The sequence below is a fragment of the Lepus europaeus genome, chromosome 21 (genome assembly GCF_033115175.1).
Source record: "Lepus europaeus isolate LE1 chromosome 21, mLepTim1.pri, whole genome shotgun sequence".
NCBI classification, from domain to species: Eukaryota; Metazoa; Chordata; class Mammalia; order Lagomorpha; family Leporidae; genus Lepus; species Lepus europaeus.
The window spans coordinates 59,089,657-59,103,170 of NC_084847.1; the positions used below are offsets into that span (position 1 = coordinate 59,089,657).

Consider the following 13,514-nt stretch of genomic DNA (forward strand, 5'->3'; position numbering starts at 1 on the left):
GCGCCCGCCAGCAAACACCCGGGGTCCAGAGGCTCGCAGCGCGGCACCGCCCGCGCCGTGGCCACGTGGCCGGGCAGGCTGGGCAGGGGCGGGCCTCGCCTGGACCTGGGCTTGGCCAGGCCGCGTGAGGCGCGTGGCGGGCCGGCCGGGGGCGGGGCTCGCCTGGACGTGGGCGTGGCCAGGCCGCGTGAGGAGCGTGGCGGGCCGGCCGGGGGCGGGGCTCTCCGGGCTGTGGGCGTGGCCAGGCCGCTTGAGGCGCGTGGCGGGCCGGCCGGGGGCGGGGCAGGGCCCGGATGGGCGTGGCTCTGCCTTGCGGAGCCAGGGGGAAGGGGCGTGGTTGGACAGCTGGGTGGGCGTGGCGTGGCGGGCATGGGCGGGGCGAGGCCGGGCGGGCGCGGGAGGAAGTCACGTGGGCACGCGGGCTCACATGACTGGCGGCGCGATGGACCCGCTGCCCGCGGCGCCAGTCGGGGCGGCAGCTGAGGCGGAGGCTGACGAGGAGGCGGATCCCCCGGCGGCAGGTACGGCGCGGCGGCTCTGCCCGGGTCCCCCGGCCTTGGCGCGCGGTCCGCGGGGGTCGCCATGCCCGCGGCGTTTCTGGCAGCGCCCGGGCCGCGCGGGCGCGGGGTCAGGAGCCACCTGTGCGGCTGCGCCCGCTGGTGCTCGCGCGCCCGCGGCCCCGGGACCCGCGGCGGGCGGCGTGGCCGGCGTGGCCAGCGCGTGAGGGGGGCGCGGACCGCGTGGAGGCGGCGCTCTGGCGTCTCTGGGGCCGCAGGGGAGTGGCGGCGGGACACCCGGGGAGTGGCGGCGGGGCACCCAGGGCAGTGTCCGGCGGGGCACCCGGGGAGTGGCGGCGGGGCACCCGGGGAGTGTCCGGCGGGACCCGGGGAGTGGCGGCGGGGCACCCGGGGAGTGTCCGGCGGGACCCGGGGAGTGGCGGCGGGGCACCCGGGGAGTGTCCGGCGGGACCCGGGGAGTGGCGGCGGGGCACCCGGGGAGTGGCGGCGGGGCACCCGGGGAGTGGCGGCGGGGCACCCAGGGCAGTGTCCGGCGGGGCACCCGGGGAGTGTCCGGCGGGACCCGGGGAGTGGCGGCGGGGCACCCAGGGCAGTGTCCGGCGGGGCACCCGGGGAGTGTCCGGCGGGACCCGGGGAATGGCGGCGGGGCACCCGGGGAGTGGCGGCGGGGCACCCAGGGCAGTGTCCGGCGGGGCACCCGGGGAGTGTCCGGCGGGACCCGGGGAATGGCGGCGGGGCACCCGGGGAGTGTCCGGCGGGACCTGGGGAGTGGCGGCGGGACACCCGGGGAGTGGCGGCGGGGCACCCAGGGCAGTGTCCGGCGGGGCACCCGGGGAGTGTCCGGCGGGACCCGGGGAATGGCGGCGGGGCACCCGGGGAGTGTCCGGCGGGACCCGGGGAGTGGCGGCGGGGCACCCAGGGCAGTGTCCGGCGGGGCACCCCGGGGAGTGGCGGCGGGACCCGGGGAGTGGCGGCGGGGCACCCCGGGGAGTGGCGGCGGGGCACCCGGGGAGTGTCCGGCGGGACCCGAGGAGTGGCGGCGGGGCACCCGGGGAGTGTCCGGCGGGGCACCCGGGGAGTGGCGGCGGGGCACCCGGGGAGTGTCCGGCGGGGCACCCCGGGGAGTGTCCGGCGGGACCCGGGGAGTGGCGGCGGGGCACCCGGGGAGTGGCGGCGGGGCACCCGGGGCAGTGTCCGGCGGGACACCCCGGGGAGTGTCCGGCGGGACCCGGGGAGTGGCGGCGGGGCACCCGGGGAGTGGCGGCGGGGCACCCGGGGCAGTGTCCGGCGGGACACCCCGGGGAGTGTCCGGCGGGACACCCGGGGAGTGGCGGCGGGGCACCCAGGGCAGTGTCCGGCGGGGCGGGCTCGCGGAGCCGCTGCGCGGTGGCCTCTCCGTGCGGCGGGGCGGGGGTCCGAACGCTGTGTTCCGGAGGTCACCTGTGGGAGCCGCTGGCCACCCCTGGCCCGCGCCCTGGCCTCTGGAGCGGTGCGGGTGCGTGTGCGGGGTGACCGACCGCGGTCGGGGCTCTGATCCTCGGGGAGCTGACCCGCCTTTGACCTCACCTGGCGCTCCTGCAGGTGGCTGGGCCGACCTGGGGACGCTGGTGACTTGTGTCCGGCGTGCCCGTGACGTCTGCCGGCGTGGGGAACCCCGCGGAGGGAGGGTTTGCGGACCCCTGGGACGCAGCCTGTCGCGTCGTGGCCGGCCGGGAACCGTGTTCCGGGAGACCGAACCCGGGCGGCAGGTGCCTGCGCGGGCCGTGCCGGGCGGGCGTCTGCAGGAGTAGCCAGGCCGCTCCCGGGAGCGCGCTGGGCTGCCAGCTCCCTGCCGTGGGCCAGAGTCCACCGGAAGTGTTCCGGGGCCGGGCGGGACCCGGGGGTCCCTTTTTTGTTGGTGCCTGTGGGATTCCATAAAGGAGGGCGCTCCTGGGGCTGGGGGTGAGTCTGGGAGTTTGCTGGGGCAGCGAGGCACCGTGAATTCTCTGCAGGGTCACCCGCTGTCCGGTGCGCGCTGTGTGGACGAACATCTGAACGTGGGGCGGGGTTAAGCTCCAGCCTGACCCCGCTTGCAGCCCCCACCTCCTGCCGCAGCGCCCGCGGTTAGCAGCTTGGATTGGGTCCCTCTGTCCCCTTTCACGTGCGCTGCGCGTGTGCGTGCCTGTGGGCCTCCTGGCGCTCGCCCGCCTGCGCTTCCACGGGGTCAGTTTTCCATCGCTGCCTGAACAATAGGACTTTATCGCCTTGTGGTTCTGGGGGCCTGTGGGCCAGAGCCGAGGTGTCAGCAGGACCGCGTGCCTCCTGGCCTTCCCAGGCTCCCACACTTCCTGAGTTCCTTGGCCCGCAGCCGCGCGCCTCCCCAGCACTGCCGGGTGGGACCTCTTGCCCCCTTTGCTCTGGGTCTCCTCTTGGTAAACGCTTCACACGAAAAACAAAAACAAATTAACTGTTGCGGATAATGTCAGGTAGCGCTCTCGCTTTTTATAAGATTTCTTTTTTTAAGATTTATTTATTTATTTGGAAGTCAGAGTTACGGGGCAGGGGTGTGTGTGTGTATGTCTTCCATCTGCTGGTTCACTCCCCAATTGGCCACAGCGGCCAGAGCTGCGCCGATCTGAAGCCAGGAGCCAGGAGCTTCTTCCAGGTCTCCCATGCGGGTGCAGGGCCCAAGCACCTGGGCCATCCTCCACTGCCTTCCTGGGCCACAGCAGAGAGCTGGCCTGGAAGTGGAGCAGCTGGGACTCAAACCTGGCGCCCACATGGGACGCAGGCACTGCAGGTGGCGGCTTTACCTGCTATGCCGCAGCGCCGGCCCTGCACTCTGGCTTTTTAAGAAAGACTTACTCATGTGAAAGGCTCAGTGACAGAGGAGGAGGAGGCTCCTACCCTCTGGTTGGCTCCCCACATGGCTGCAACAGCCAGGTCTGGGCCAGGCGGAAGCCAGAATCTTCCATGCAGGTCTCCCCCGTGGGTCAGGGGCCGTCACCTGCTACCTCCCAGGTGCATGAGCAGGGAGCTGGGGCTCTCACCTGGACACTCCCATATGGGATGCGGGTGTCCCAGGTGGTCACTCACTCTGGGGCTGTTCCTACGGTCTCACTGCTGAGTGCCCACCGGGCAGTCCACAATAATCTTTTCATGTGGGCTTGTCTTTTTTCTTATTGGTTAATAGTGTTTTTTCTTTATATGCACTTGGGATTCTAAACCTTTGTGAATTGGAAATCAGAATTATTATTTAATATATTTTAGAGGGAGAGGGAGGAAGGGAGGAGGGAGAAAGCAGAGAGGGAGAGAGAGAGAGAAATTTCTCAGCTGCTGCTCCACTGTCCAGATGCCCACAACAGCCTGGCCCTGGGCCAGGAGGATCGGGGAACGCAGTCCAGGTCTCCCACGTGGGTGGCAGGGACCCTAGTCCTCCACCCCCCATGGTGCACAGCAGCAGGAAGCTGGAATTCGAGCTGCAGTGTGGGAAGTGCGTGTCCCCGGTGGTGTCTTACCTGTTGGCCACACGCTGCCCCTCCCCCCGCCTGCTGTGGAATTTGTGTTGATTGTAGCTATCTGATGGCCTAGGGCATCCTGTTCCCTGGCTGTGCAGGATACGGATTTATGTTAGTGCCTGTCCAGCTCAGTGATTGTGACCTCAGGAAAGAATGGCAGGGGCCGGCGCGGCTTCAGTAAAGCCACCGCCTGCAGCGCCAGCATCTTACATGGGCGCCGGCTGCTCCTCTTCCCATCCAGCTCTGCTGTGGCCTGGGAAAGCGGTGGAGGATGGCCCAGGTGCTTGGGCCCTGCACCCCATGGGAGACCAGGAGGAAGCTCCTGGCTCCTGGCTGCATGGGTCCAGCCCTGGCCATTGTGACCATTTAGGGAGTGAACCAGCAGATGGAAGATGGACCTCTCTCCCTACCTCTACATCTCTGTAACTCTGCCTTCCAAATAAATAGTCTACAAAAAAAAGAAAAAAAAAAGAATGGCAGAAAATGAGTGTGATATGTGTGTTTCATTGTCTGCTTTGGTTTTTGTGAGTGTACAATACACAGAAACAAACCCACGCACCCCACTGTGTGTCAAGCCCTGCCCCATGCCATCCTGTGAGCACACAGGCAGCCCCACTGTGTGTCAGGCCCTGCCCCGTGTCCTGTGTGCACACACGCAGCCCCACTGTGTGTCAGGCCCTGCCCCGTGTCATGTGTGCACACACACAGCCCCACTGTGTGTCAGGGCCTGCCCCGTGTCCTGTGTGCACACACACAGCCCCACTGTGTGTCAGGCCCTGCCCTGTGCTGTCCTGTGTGTACACACACAGCCCCACTGTGTGTCAGGCCCTGCCCCATGTCCTGTGTGCACACACAGCCCCACTGTGTGTCAGGGCCTGCCCCATGTCCTGTGTGCACACACACAGCCCCACTGTGTGTCAGGGCCTGCCCCGTGTCCTGTGAGCACACAGGCAGCCCCACTGTGTGTCAGGCCCTGCCCCGTGTCCTGTGTGCACACACACAGCCCCACTGTGTGTCAGGCCCTGCCCCGTGTCATGTGTGCACACACACAGCCCCACTGTGTGTCAGGGCCTGCCCCGTGTCCTGTGTGCACACACACAGCCCCACTGTGTGTCAGGCCCTGCCCTGTGCTGTCCTGTGTGTACACACACAGCCCCACTGTGTGTCAGGCCCTGCCCCATGTCCTGTGTGCACACACAGCCCCACTGTGTGTCAGGGCCTGCCCCATGTCCTGTGTGCACACACGCAGCCCCACTGTGTGTCAGGGCCTGCCCCGTGTCCTGTGAGCACACACGCAGCCCCACTGTGTGTCAGGGCCTGCCCCGTGTCCTGTGGTTTCTCGCCGAGTACCTGTGCCTTCTTTGGTGTGTCCCTGACATCCCTTGGAGCTGGCAGCCCCCGTGACCCCGTGCCTTCTTTGGTGTGTCCCTGACATCCCCTCGAGCTGGCAGCCCCCGTGACCCCGTGCCTTCTTTGGTGTGTCCCTGACATCCCCTCGAGCTGGCAGCCCCCGTGACCCCGTGCCTTCTTTGGTGTGTCCCTGACATCCCCTCGAGCTGGCAGCCCCCGTGACCCCGTGCCTTCTTTGGTGTGTCCCTGACATCCCCTCGAGCTGGCAGCCCCCGTGACCCCGTGCCCCCCACTGCAGGTCTCAGTGCTTTGGCTGCTTTGGCTCCTCCCCTCCTTCCCTCCCAGCCGGGCTTGACCTTCTCTTCCTGTTCCTTGGTCCAGTGCCGTCTTTACCTACAGTTCCAGCCCTGTCTGAACTCACTGAGCGAACTTAATGTTTGTGCAGGTTGCCGTGGTTATTATTTTTTAAAGATTGATTTATTTGTGGGGCCGGTGCTGTGGCGCAGCAGGTTAATGCCCTGACCTGCAGTGCTGGCATCCCATATGGGTGCCGGTTGGAGACCCAGCTGCTCCACTTCCGATCCAGCTCTCTGCTGTGGCCTGGGAAAGCAGTAGAAGATGTGCAAGACCTTGTGCCCCTGCACCTGCATGGGAGACCCAGAAGAAGCTCCTGGCTCCTGGCTCCCGGTCGGCGCAGCTCCAGTCATTGTGGCCAGTTGGGGAGTGAACCAGTGGATGGAAGACCTCTCTCTCTCTCTCTCTGCCTCTTCTTTCTCTGTGTAACTCTGACTTGCAAATAGATAAATAAATCTTAAAAAAAAAAAGGTGAGGATAATCACATTTTAAGAAAGTTTTTTTTGGCTGGTGCCGTGGCTTAACAGGCTAATCCTCCGCCTTGCGGTGCCGGCACACCGGGTTCTAGTCCCGGTTGGGGTGCTGGATTCTATCCCAGTTGCCCCTCTTCCAGGCCAGCTCTCTGCTGTGGCCCAGGAGGGCAGTGGAGGATGGCCCAAGTCCTTGGGCCCTGCACCCGCATGGGAGACCAGGAGAAGCACCTGGCTCCTGGCTTCGGATCAGCACGATGCACTGGCTGCAGCGGCCATTGGAGGATGAACCAGCGGCAAAAAGGAAGACCTTTTCTCTCTGTCTCTCTCTCTCACTATCCACTCTGCCTGTCCAAAAAAAAAAAGAAAGTTTTTTTGTTAGAAAGGCAAAGTTACAGAGAGATGGGAGGGAGGGAGGGAGCGAGAGATTGAGAGATTGAGATCGGTCTTCCATGCACTGATTCATTCCCCAAATGACCGCAGTGGCAGGGCTGGGCCCGCTTGAAGCCAGGAGGCTGGGATTCCATCTGGGTCTCCTACGTGGGCGCAGGAGCCCGAGGCCATCTACTGCTGCTTTCCCAGATGCGTTAGCAAGGAGCTGGACAGAAGTGGAGCGGCCCTTCTGTGGTTGAAGTCACACGGCAGGGTGCTGTTGGCATGGAGGACAGTGCTGGCCTGCCCCTTCCGTCTCACACGGCTGGTTGTGAGCCGAAGGCAGACGCTCACTTCCCTTCCCCCCAGATCTGCTTATCTGCTGCGTAAGGGGCTCAGACAGATTTTCATTTTTTTTTTTAAGTGAATATCACGTTTTAGTTTGAAAATGCAGATTTTTTGAAGATTTTATTTATTAGTTTGTTAGAGCCACAGAGAAGCAGAGAGAAAGAGACAGACAGACAGACAGAGGTCTTCATCTGCTGGCTCACTCCCTAGATGGCTGCAATGGCCAGGCCTGGGCCAGGCTGTAGCCAGGTGCCAGGAGCTCCACCTGGGTCTCCCACGTGGGTACTCGGGCTGTCTTCCGCTGCTTTCCCAGTCTCAATAGCAGGGAGGTGGATTGGAAGTGGAGCAGCGGAGACTCGAACCAGCGTGCATACAGGATGCTGGTGCTGTATCAGCGGCTTCACTGGCTGTGCCACGTGCTAGCCCCAATAATGCAGGTACTTTGAAAGTGTGACTTATTGGGTAGATGTTTGGCACAGCGGTTTAGACACTGCCTGGGATGCCCGCCTCGCAGGTTGGAGAGCCTGGGCGCACCCGGGAGGGGGGCAGCAGGTGTCAGCCCAGGGCTCGGATCCCACGTTGAGTTTCAGGTTCCTGGCGTGGCCTGGTCCAGGTGTGGCTGCTGTGGGCATTTGGGAGGTGAACAGCAGGTGGAAGATCTCTGTCTCCCTGACTTTGAAATGGAAATAAATGAACAGAGCTTTAAACAGAAACGGAAGTTTGCGTTTTGGTGTTTAATGGCACACTCTTTCCCCTCAATTTGCAAGGTAAAATGTTTTCATTGAAGAAAGAGGAACTGACTGAAATCACTGTTATGCAGAACACGCTTTGCCAGAGCTCGCGGTTAAGAGAGACGAGTTCCGGTGGGGGAATTCTGCTCAGTAGTGTGTTTGCTTTCCTGAGAAAACTGTGGCTCACCAGAGCTTTATGGCCCTCCTGTTCGCTGGGAGGTGGGGCCGGGGCGGGGCGATGGAGTCGCTGGATGGGCCCGGCTTCCCGGGGCGTGTGTGTCTGTACAGAGCAGCTGGGCCCTCACGGACATCTCGGGGGCTGAGGTAGGCGCCCCCAACCCAGGACCTCGTGGCGGGTGGAAGGTCACTAAGACATCCCAAGGCTTCCTAGACTTAAGGGGGTCCCAGCTGTGCCGCTCCCTGGGAGCCTGGTGAGGCAGCTGGCCGAGGCTTCGGTGGTGCCTGGGCTGACGCGCTCGGAGGATTCTGTCACAGCGGTAGCACGACCGCTGGCGCAAGCCTCCCCTAAGCACGCGGGTCACACGCAGGTCCTCCAGTCCTGTGCTTCCGCTGCTCATGGGTTTCATCATGGTGGGCAGCGTGTTTTTAGAGTTAGCTATTTATCTGAAAAGCTGAGTCCCATCTCCCGTCTGCTGGTTCTCTCCCCAAACGGCCCCGGCAGCTGGGTCTGGGCCAGGCCAGAGCCAGGAGCCAGGAGCCAGGAGCCAGGAGCCAGGAGCCAGGAGCCAGGAGCTGCTTCCGAGTTTCCCACCTGAGTGCATCCTCTGCCGCGTTTTCCCAGGCTGTTGGCAGGGAGCTGGATCGGAAGTGGAGCAGCTGGGGCTCGAACCGGTGCCGTAGGAGATGGCACCATCGCAGGTGGTGGCTTTACCTGCTGTGCCACAATGATAAGTATTTTTATGATCTGTTTTTTTTTTTTTTGGACAGGCAGAGTGGATAGTGAGAGAAAGAGACAGAGAGAAAGGTCTTCCTTTTGCCGTTGGTTCACCCTCCAATGGCCGCCGCGGTAGCGCGCTGCGGCCGGCGCACCGCGCTGTTCCGATGGCAGGAGCCAGGTGCTTCTCCTGGTCTCCCATGGGGTGCAGGGCCCAAGAACTTGGGCCATCCTCCACTGCACTCCCTAGCCACAGCAGAGAGCTGGCCTGGAAGAGGGGCAACCGGGACTAGAACCCGGTGTGCCGGCGCCGCAAGGCGGAGGATTAGCCTAGTGAGCCGCGGCGCCGGCCTATGATCTGTTTTTTTAAAGATTTATTTATTGGGGCTGGTGCTGTGGCACAGCAGGTAAAGCTACCGTCTGCTGTGCCAGTATCCCATATGGGTGCCGGTTCAAGTCCTGACTGCTCCTCTTCCGATAAAGCTCTCTGCTATGTCCTGGGAAGGCAGTGGAAGATGGCCCAAATCCTTGGGCCCTTGCACCCGCGTGGGAGACCCATAGGAAGCTCCTGGCTCCTGGCTTCGGATCAGCACAGCTCCGGCCATCGTGGCCAATTGGGGAGTGAACCAGCGGATGGAAGACCTCTCTCTCTGTTTTTCCTTCTTTCTGTAACTCTGCCTTTCAAATAAAGTAAATAAATAAAAAATAAATAGTGAAATAAAAATAAATAAATAAATAAATACAGTTATTTATTTATTTTAAGGCAGAGTTACAGGCAAAGGCAGAGAGCTCTTCCATCCGCTGGTTTGCTCCCCAGTTGGCTGCAACAGATGCTGGCACTGCGGGCGCAGCCTTGCCCTGTGCCATAGCACTGGCCCCTTGGTCTGTTTCTTCTTTTTTTTTTCTCATTTGACATTTTTCTGCATTGCTATCTGGATTTGATAATTTCCTATTAATGCCTGTATAATATTACATCAAACATTGTAGTATTGTGCTTGTAAAATGCTGATATTGGAGGTTTTTTTTTTTTTTTAAGCTTTATTCATTTGAGAGAGCTACAGAGGAAGAGAGTGAGATCTTCCATCTACTGGTTCACCCTGCAGATGGCCTCAACGGCTGGGACTGGGCCAGGCCAAAGCCGGGAGCCTCCTCTGGGTCTCCCACGTGGGAGGCAGGGGCTAAGCACTTGGGCTGTCATCCCTCATGTCCCAGGCCATTCGAAGGAGCTGGATAAAAACTGGAGCAGCAGGCCTGGCCGTCCTGATCCTCGGTCAGTGTGAGGGCTCCCGGGGCCTGGCCGTCCTGATCCTCGGTCAGTGTGAGGGCTCCCGGGGCCTGGCTGTCCTGGTCCTCGGTCATTGTGGGGGCTCCCGGGGCCTGGCCGTCCTGATCCTCGGTCAGTGTGGGGGCTCCCGGGGCCTGGCCGTCCTGGTCCTCGGTCAGTGTGGGGGCTCCCGGGGCCTGGCCGTCCTGATCCTCGGTCAGTGTGGGGGCTCCCGGGGCCTGGCCGTCCTGATCCTCGGTCAGTGTGGGGGCTCCCGGGGCCTGGCCGTCCTGATCCTCGGTCAGTGTGGGGGCTCCCGGGGCCTGGCCGTCCTGATCCTCGGTCAGTGTGGGGGCTCCCGGGGCCTGGCCGTCCTGATCCTCGGTCAGTGTGGGGGGCTCCCGGGGCCTGGCCGTCCTGGTCCTCGGTCAGTGTGGGGGCTCCCGGGGCCTGGCCGTCCTGATCCTCGGTCAGTGTGGGGGCTCCCGGGGCCTGGCCGTCCTGATCCTCGGTCAGTGTGGGGGCTCCCGGGGCCTGGCCGTCCTGATCCTCGGTCAGTGTGAGGGCTCCCGGGCCTGGCCGTCCTGATCCTCGGTCAGTGTGAGGGCTCCCGGGGCCTGGCCATCCTGATCCTCGGTCAGTGTGAGGGCTCCCGGGGGCCTGGCCGTCCTGATCCTCGGTCAGTATGAGGGCTCCCAGGGCCTGGCCATCCTGATCCTCGGTCAGTGTGAGGGCTCCCGGGGCCTGGCTGTCCTGGTGCAGTGTGAGGGCTCCCGGGGCCTGGCTGTCCTGGTGCAGTGTGAGGGCTCCCGGGGCCTGGCTGTCCTCGGTCAGCGTGGGGGCTCCTGGGCCTGGCTGTCCCAATTCTCAATCCAAGTGGTGATTCTGTGTGTTTAACGTATGATTTTGTTCTGCTGTCCAGACAGGATTTTTAGCACTTTGTGTGTATTGGAATGTATTTCTTTTATTGCCCTTTACTTGCTGAGGAGGGAGCCAGGAGCCGGGAATCCAGTCTCCATCTCACACAGGGGTGCCAGGGCCCAGTTACCTGAGCTGTGCCCTGCTGTGTCCCGGAGTCTGCGCTCGGTAGAGGATGCCTGCATGGTAGCACTGCCCTGAAGTCTGCTGCCTGGGGAACTTGAGCTGGCGGCGGCAGTGGGTGCGAGGGCCTTGTCTTGCAGGAACCTCAGGGAGAGGACTGGGCTCCCTCTGTGTACTGTCCACCTTCTGGCGGACGTCGGTGGAGGGAGGAGTGGTTGCTGGCCTGTGTGCTCCGGTGGAGCTCCCCGCTGGCTGCAGCTCCTGCCCAGGCGTCTGGCTCTCGTTGGCTCTGGCTGAGGCTCTGTGCATGCAGGGTCAGCGGCCCCTGGGGAGCACAGCGGGGAGGGGCACCGTGGCCCTGGCCTGTGAGGAGCAGGAGGGGTGTGTGGGAGCCTCGGCCGTGTTACAGCGTCTCCTGGGCAAAGGCACACGTCAGACGCCACGCACCTTCCCTGGGAACCGCAGTCTCACCTGCCGACTCCCGAGACCTCCCAGGCTGAGGGGGGGGACAGGGGTGGGAGGTGTGGATGTGCTCGGTGCCTCCAGTGGCTGCACCGCTCTCTGGCCTTGGCCTCAGGGCGGGGCAGCGAGGAAGGGAGAGGCTCGGAGCGCCTTGGGAGTTTCTGCCGCAGTGGACTTGCTTACCCTGGGGTGTCCCCGCCGGCCCCTCCTTGGTGAGGCCCTGCAGGTGGTGGTGGGAGTGGTGCAGAAGCCCAGCCTGCTCCAGCTCAGGCCTCAGCTGGAAAGCTCACCACAGTCCAGGGAAGTGTGTGGGGAAACTGAGGCACGTACGGGGCTGGGCAGCTTCCCAAGACCACCCACGTGTAGTGGCAGTGCTGGGGTCGTGGCCCGCCTTCAGGGTTTGCTCACGGCTGCTGGACCTAGCCGCTCCTGGATGCAAACCTCTCCTCTGAGCGCCGTTGTGCTGGCTGTGGGCAGGTGGTGTGTGAAGTTCCCACAATGCCGCCTGGCCCATCGCGGGACTGCACCTCCAACTGGCGAGAGAGGGGCGTGGGCATGCAGCACGGGTGCTGTGTCGGGGCCGAGTCTGGGAGCTGCTGGGCAACCAGTCCCCCGGGAAGGCTCTGCTCCTCTCCCATGGGGTTGAAGGTCGCCTCTCCTTGGTGGTCAGCTCTCAAGGAATGGATCGCTCGGTGGCTTTGGCGAAGCTTTGGATGCTCCGGGTGTCACGGTTCACCGAGCTGAGGCCTGGGAACGGAGGCGCTGGATCAGAGTCCAGCCTCTTTTACCGGGAATCTAGTCTCCAACCCGAGAGCACGGCGCATTGTGGGGCAAGAACCGACAAAGTGCTTCTCTTCCTGTGACGATCTCCCAGTTCCTCATTCGCACACGCCCCTCGAGCCCTCGGCTTCTTGCTGGTTGCGTCTGCTCGTGCAGCCGGAGGCAGGGGCCTGGCTGCCCTTGCCTTGCCACCAGGCCTCCATGTGTGTCTGCTGAGATGGCTTGGTGGCAGCTCACCCGCCTGTGCCGGGTGGGACCTGCTGTAGTCTCACGTGTGTTTGCATTGAACCTGCCTGGGCGCGGGCCATGCTGTGGGGTGTGTGGGCCCTTTTCCCTCTCGTGTCAGGAGATCGAGAAAACCCAGCTGTCTTTGAGCCTGAACCCCCGACAGCCAGCAGGAGGGTTAAAACAACACCAGCAAACCAAAAGTGGCTGACTTTAGCTAAAGAGAGACAGGAGAGTTCTTTCTGAAGTGTGAACTCTTGCTGCGTAAGTTTTTCCAATGTTCTCCCCAAAGTGGCTAAAATAGTAACCTTCTCAGGCCGGGGTAGACGTCACAGGCCTGCGAGGGAGGGAGGGGTGTGGGAGCCGGGGTGAATGGGGCCTTTCAGACTGGAAAGGCTGGGGGCGGCTCACTGGACGGGGGTCTGGCAGGCCCTTGCCCCGCCCCGCCCTGAGTGAGTGAGAGGAAGCCGTCTGAGAGGGGCCGTGGGCAGCGCGCCCGGCTGTGCCTTGATGCTGCCCCTGTGGTCTGCCCCTTCGAATCGCCCTAGGGAAGGACCAGCGCGTGCCAGCTGCAGGGTCCTGTGGGGTGCGTGTGTGTGTGTGAGTGTGAGAGAGGAAGAGTGTATGAGAGGGGAGAGGGAGTGTGTGAGTGTGTGTGTGTGCCGGCGTGTGAATGAGAGAGTGTGTGAGTGTGAGTGTGAGAGGGAGTGTGTGTGTGTGCCGGCGTGTGAATGAGAGAGGGAGTGTGTGTGTGTGTGTGTGTGCTGGCGTGTGAATGAGAGAGTGTGTGAGAGGGAGAAGGAGTGTGTGTGCCGGCGTGTGAATGAGAGAGGGAGTGTGTGAGTGTGAGGGAGAGGGAGTGTCTGATGTGTGTGTGTGTGCCGGCGTGTGAATGAGAGAGGGAGTGTGTGAGTGTGAGAGGGAGAGGGAGTGTCTGATGTGTGTGTGTGCTGGTGTGTGAATGAGAGAGTAAGTGTGTGAGAGGGAGTGTGTGTGTGTGCCGGCGTGTGAATGAGAGAGTAAGTGTGTGAGAGGGAGAGGGAGTGTGTGTGTGTGCCAGCGTGTGAATGAGAGAGGGAGTGTGTGAGAGGGAGAGGGAGTGTGTGTGTGTGCGCCGGCGTGTGAATGAGAGAGTAAGTGTGGGAGAGGGAGTGTGTGTGTGTGCCGGCGTGTGAATGAGAGAGTAAGTGTGGGAGAGGGAGTGTGT

At 62.9% G+C, this 13,514-nt stretch overlaps 1 protein-coding gene across 1 annotated transcript in view; it reads left to right on the forward strand.

Annotated features, from left to right (window-relative positions):
• The first annotated feature begins 427 nt into the window (after window positions 1-427).
• Window positions 428-13,514, forward strand: part of SNX8 (sorting nexin 8) — a 55,619-nt gene continuing 42,532 nt past the window's right edge. The window contains exon 1 of the mRNA XM_062179873.1: window positions 428-521. Within this exon, the coding sequence (XP_062035857.1) occupies window positions 428-521 (94 nt within the window). The remainder of the gene's footprint in view (window positions 522-13,514) is intronic.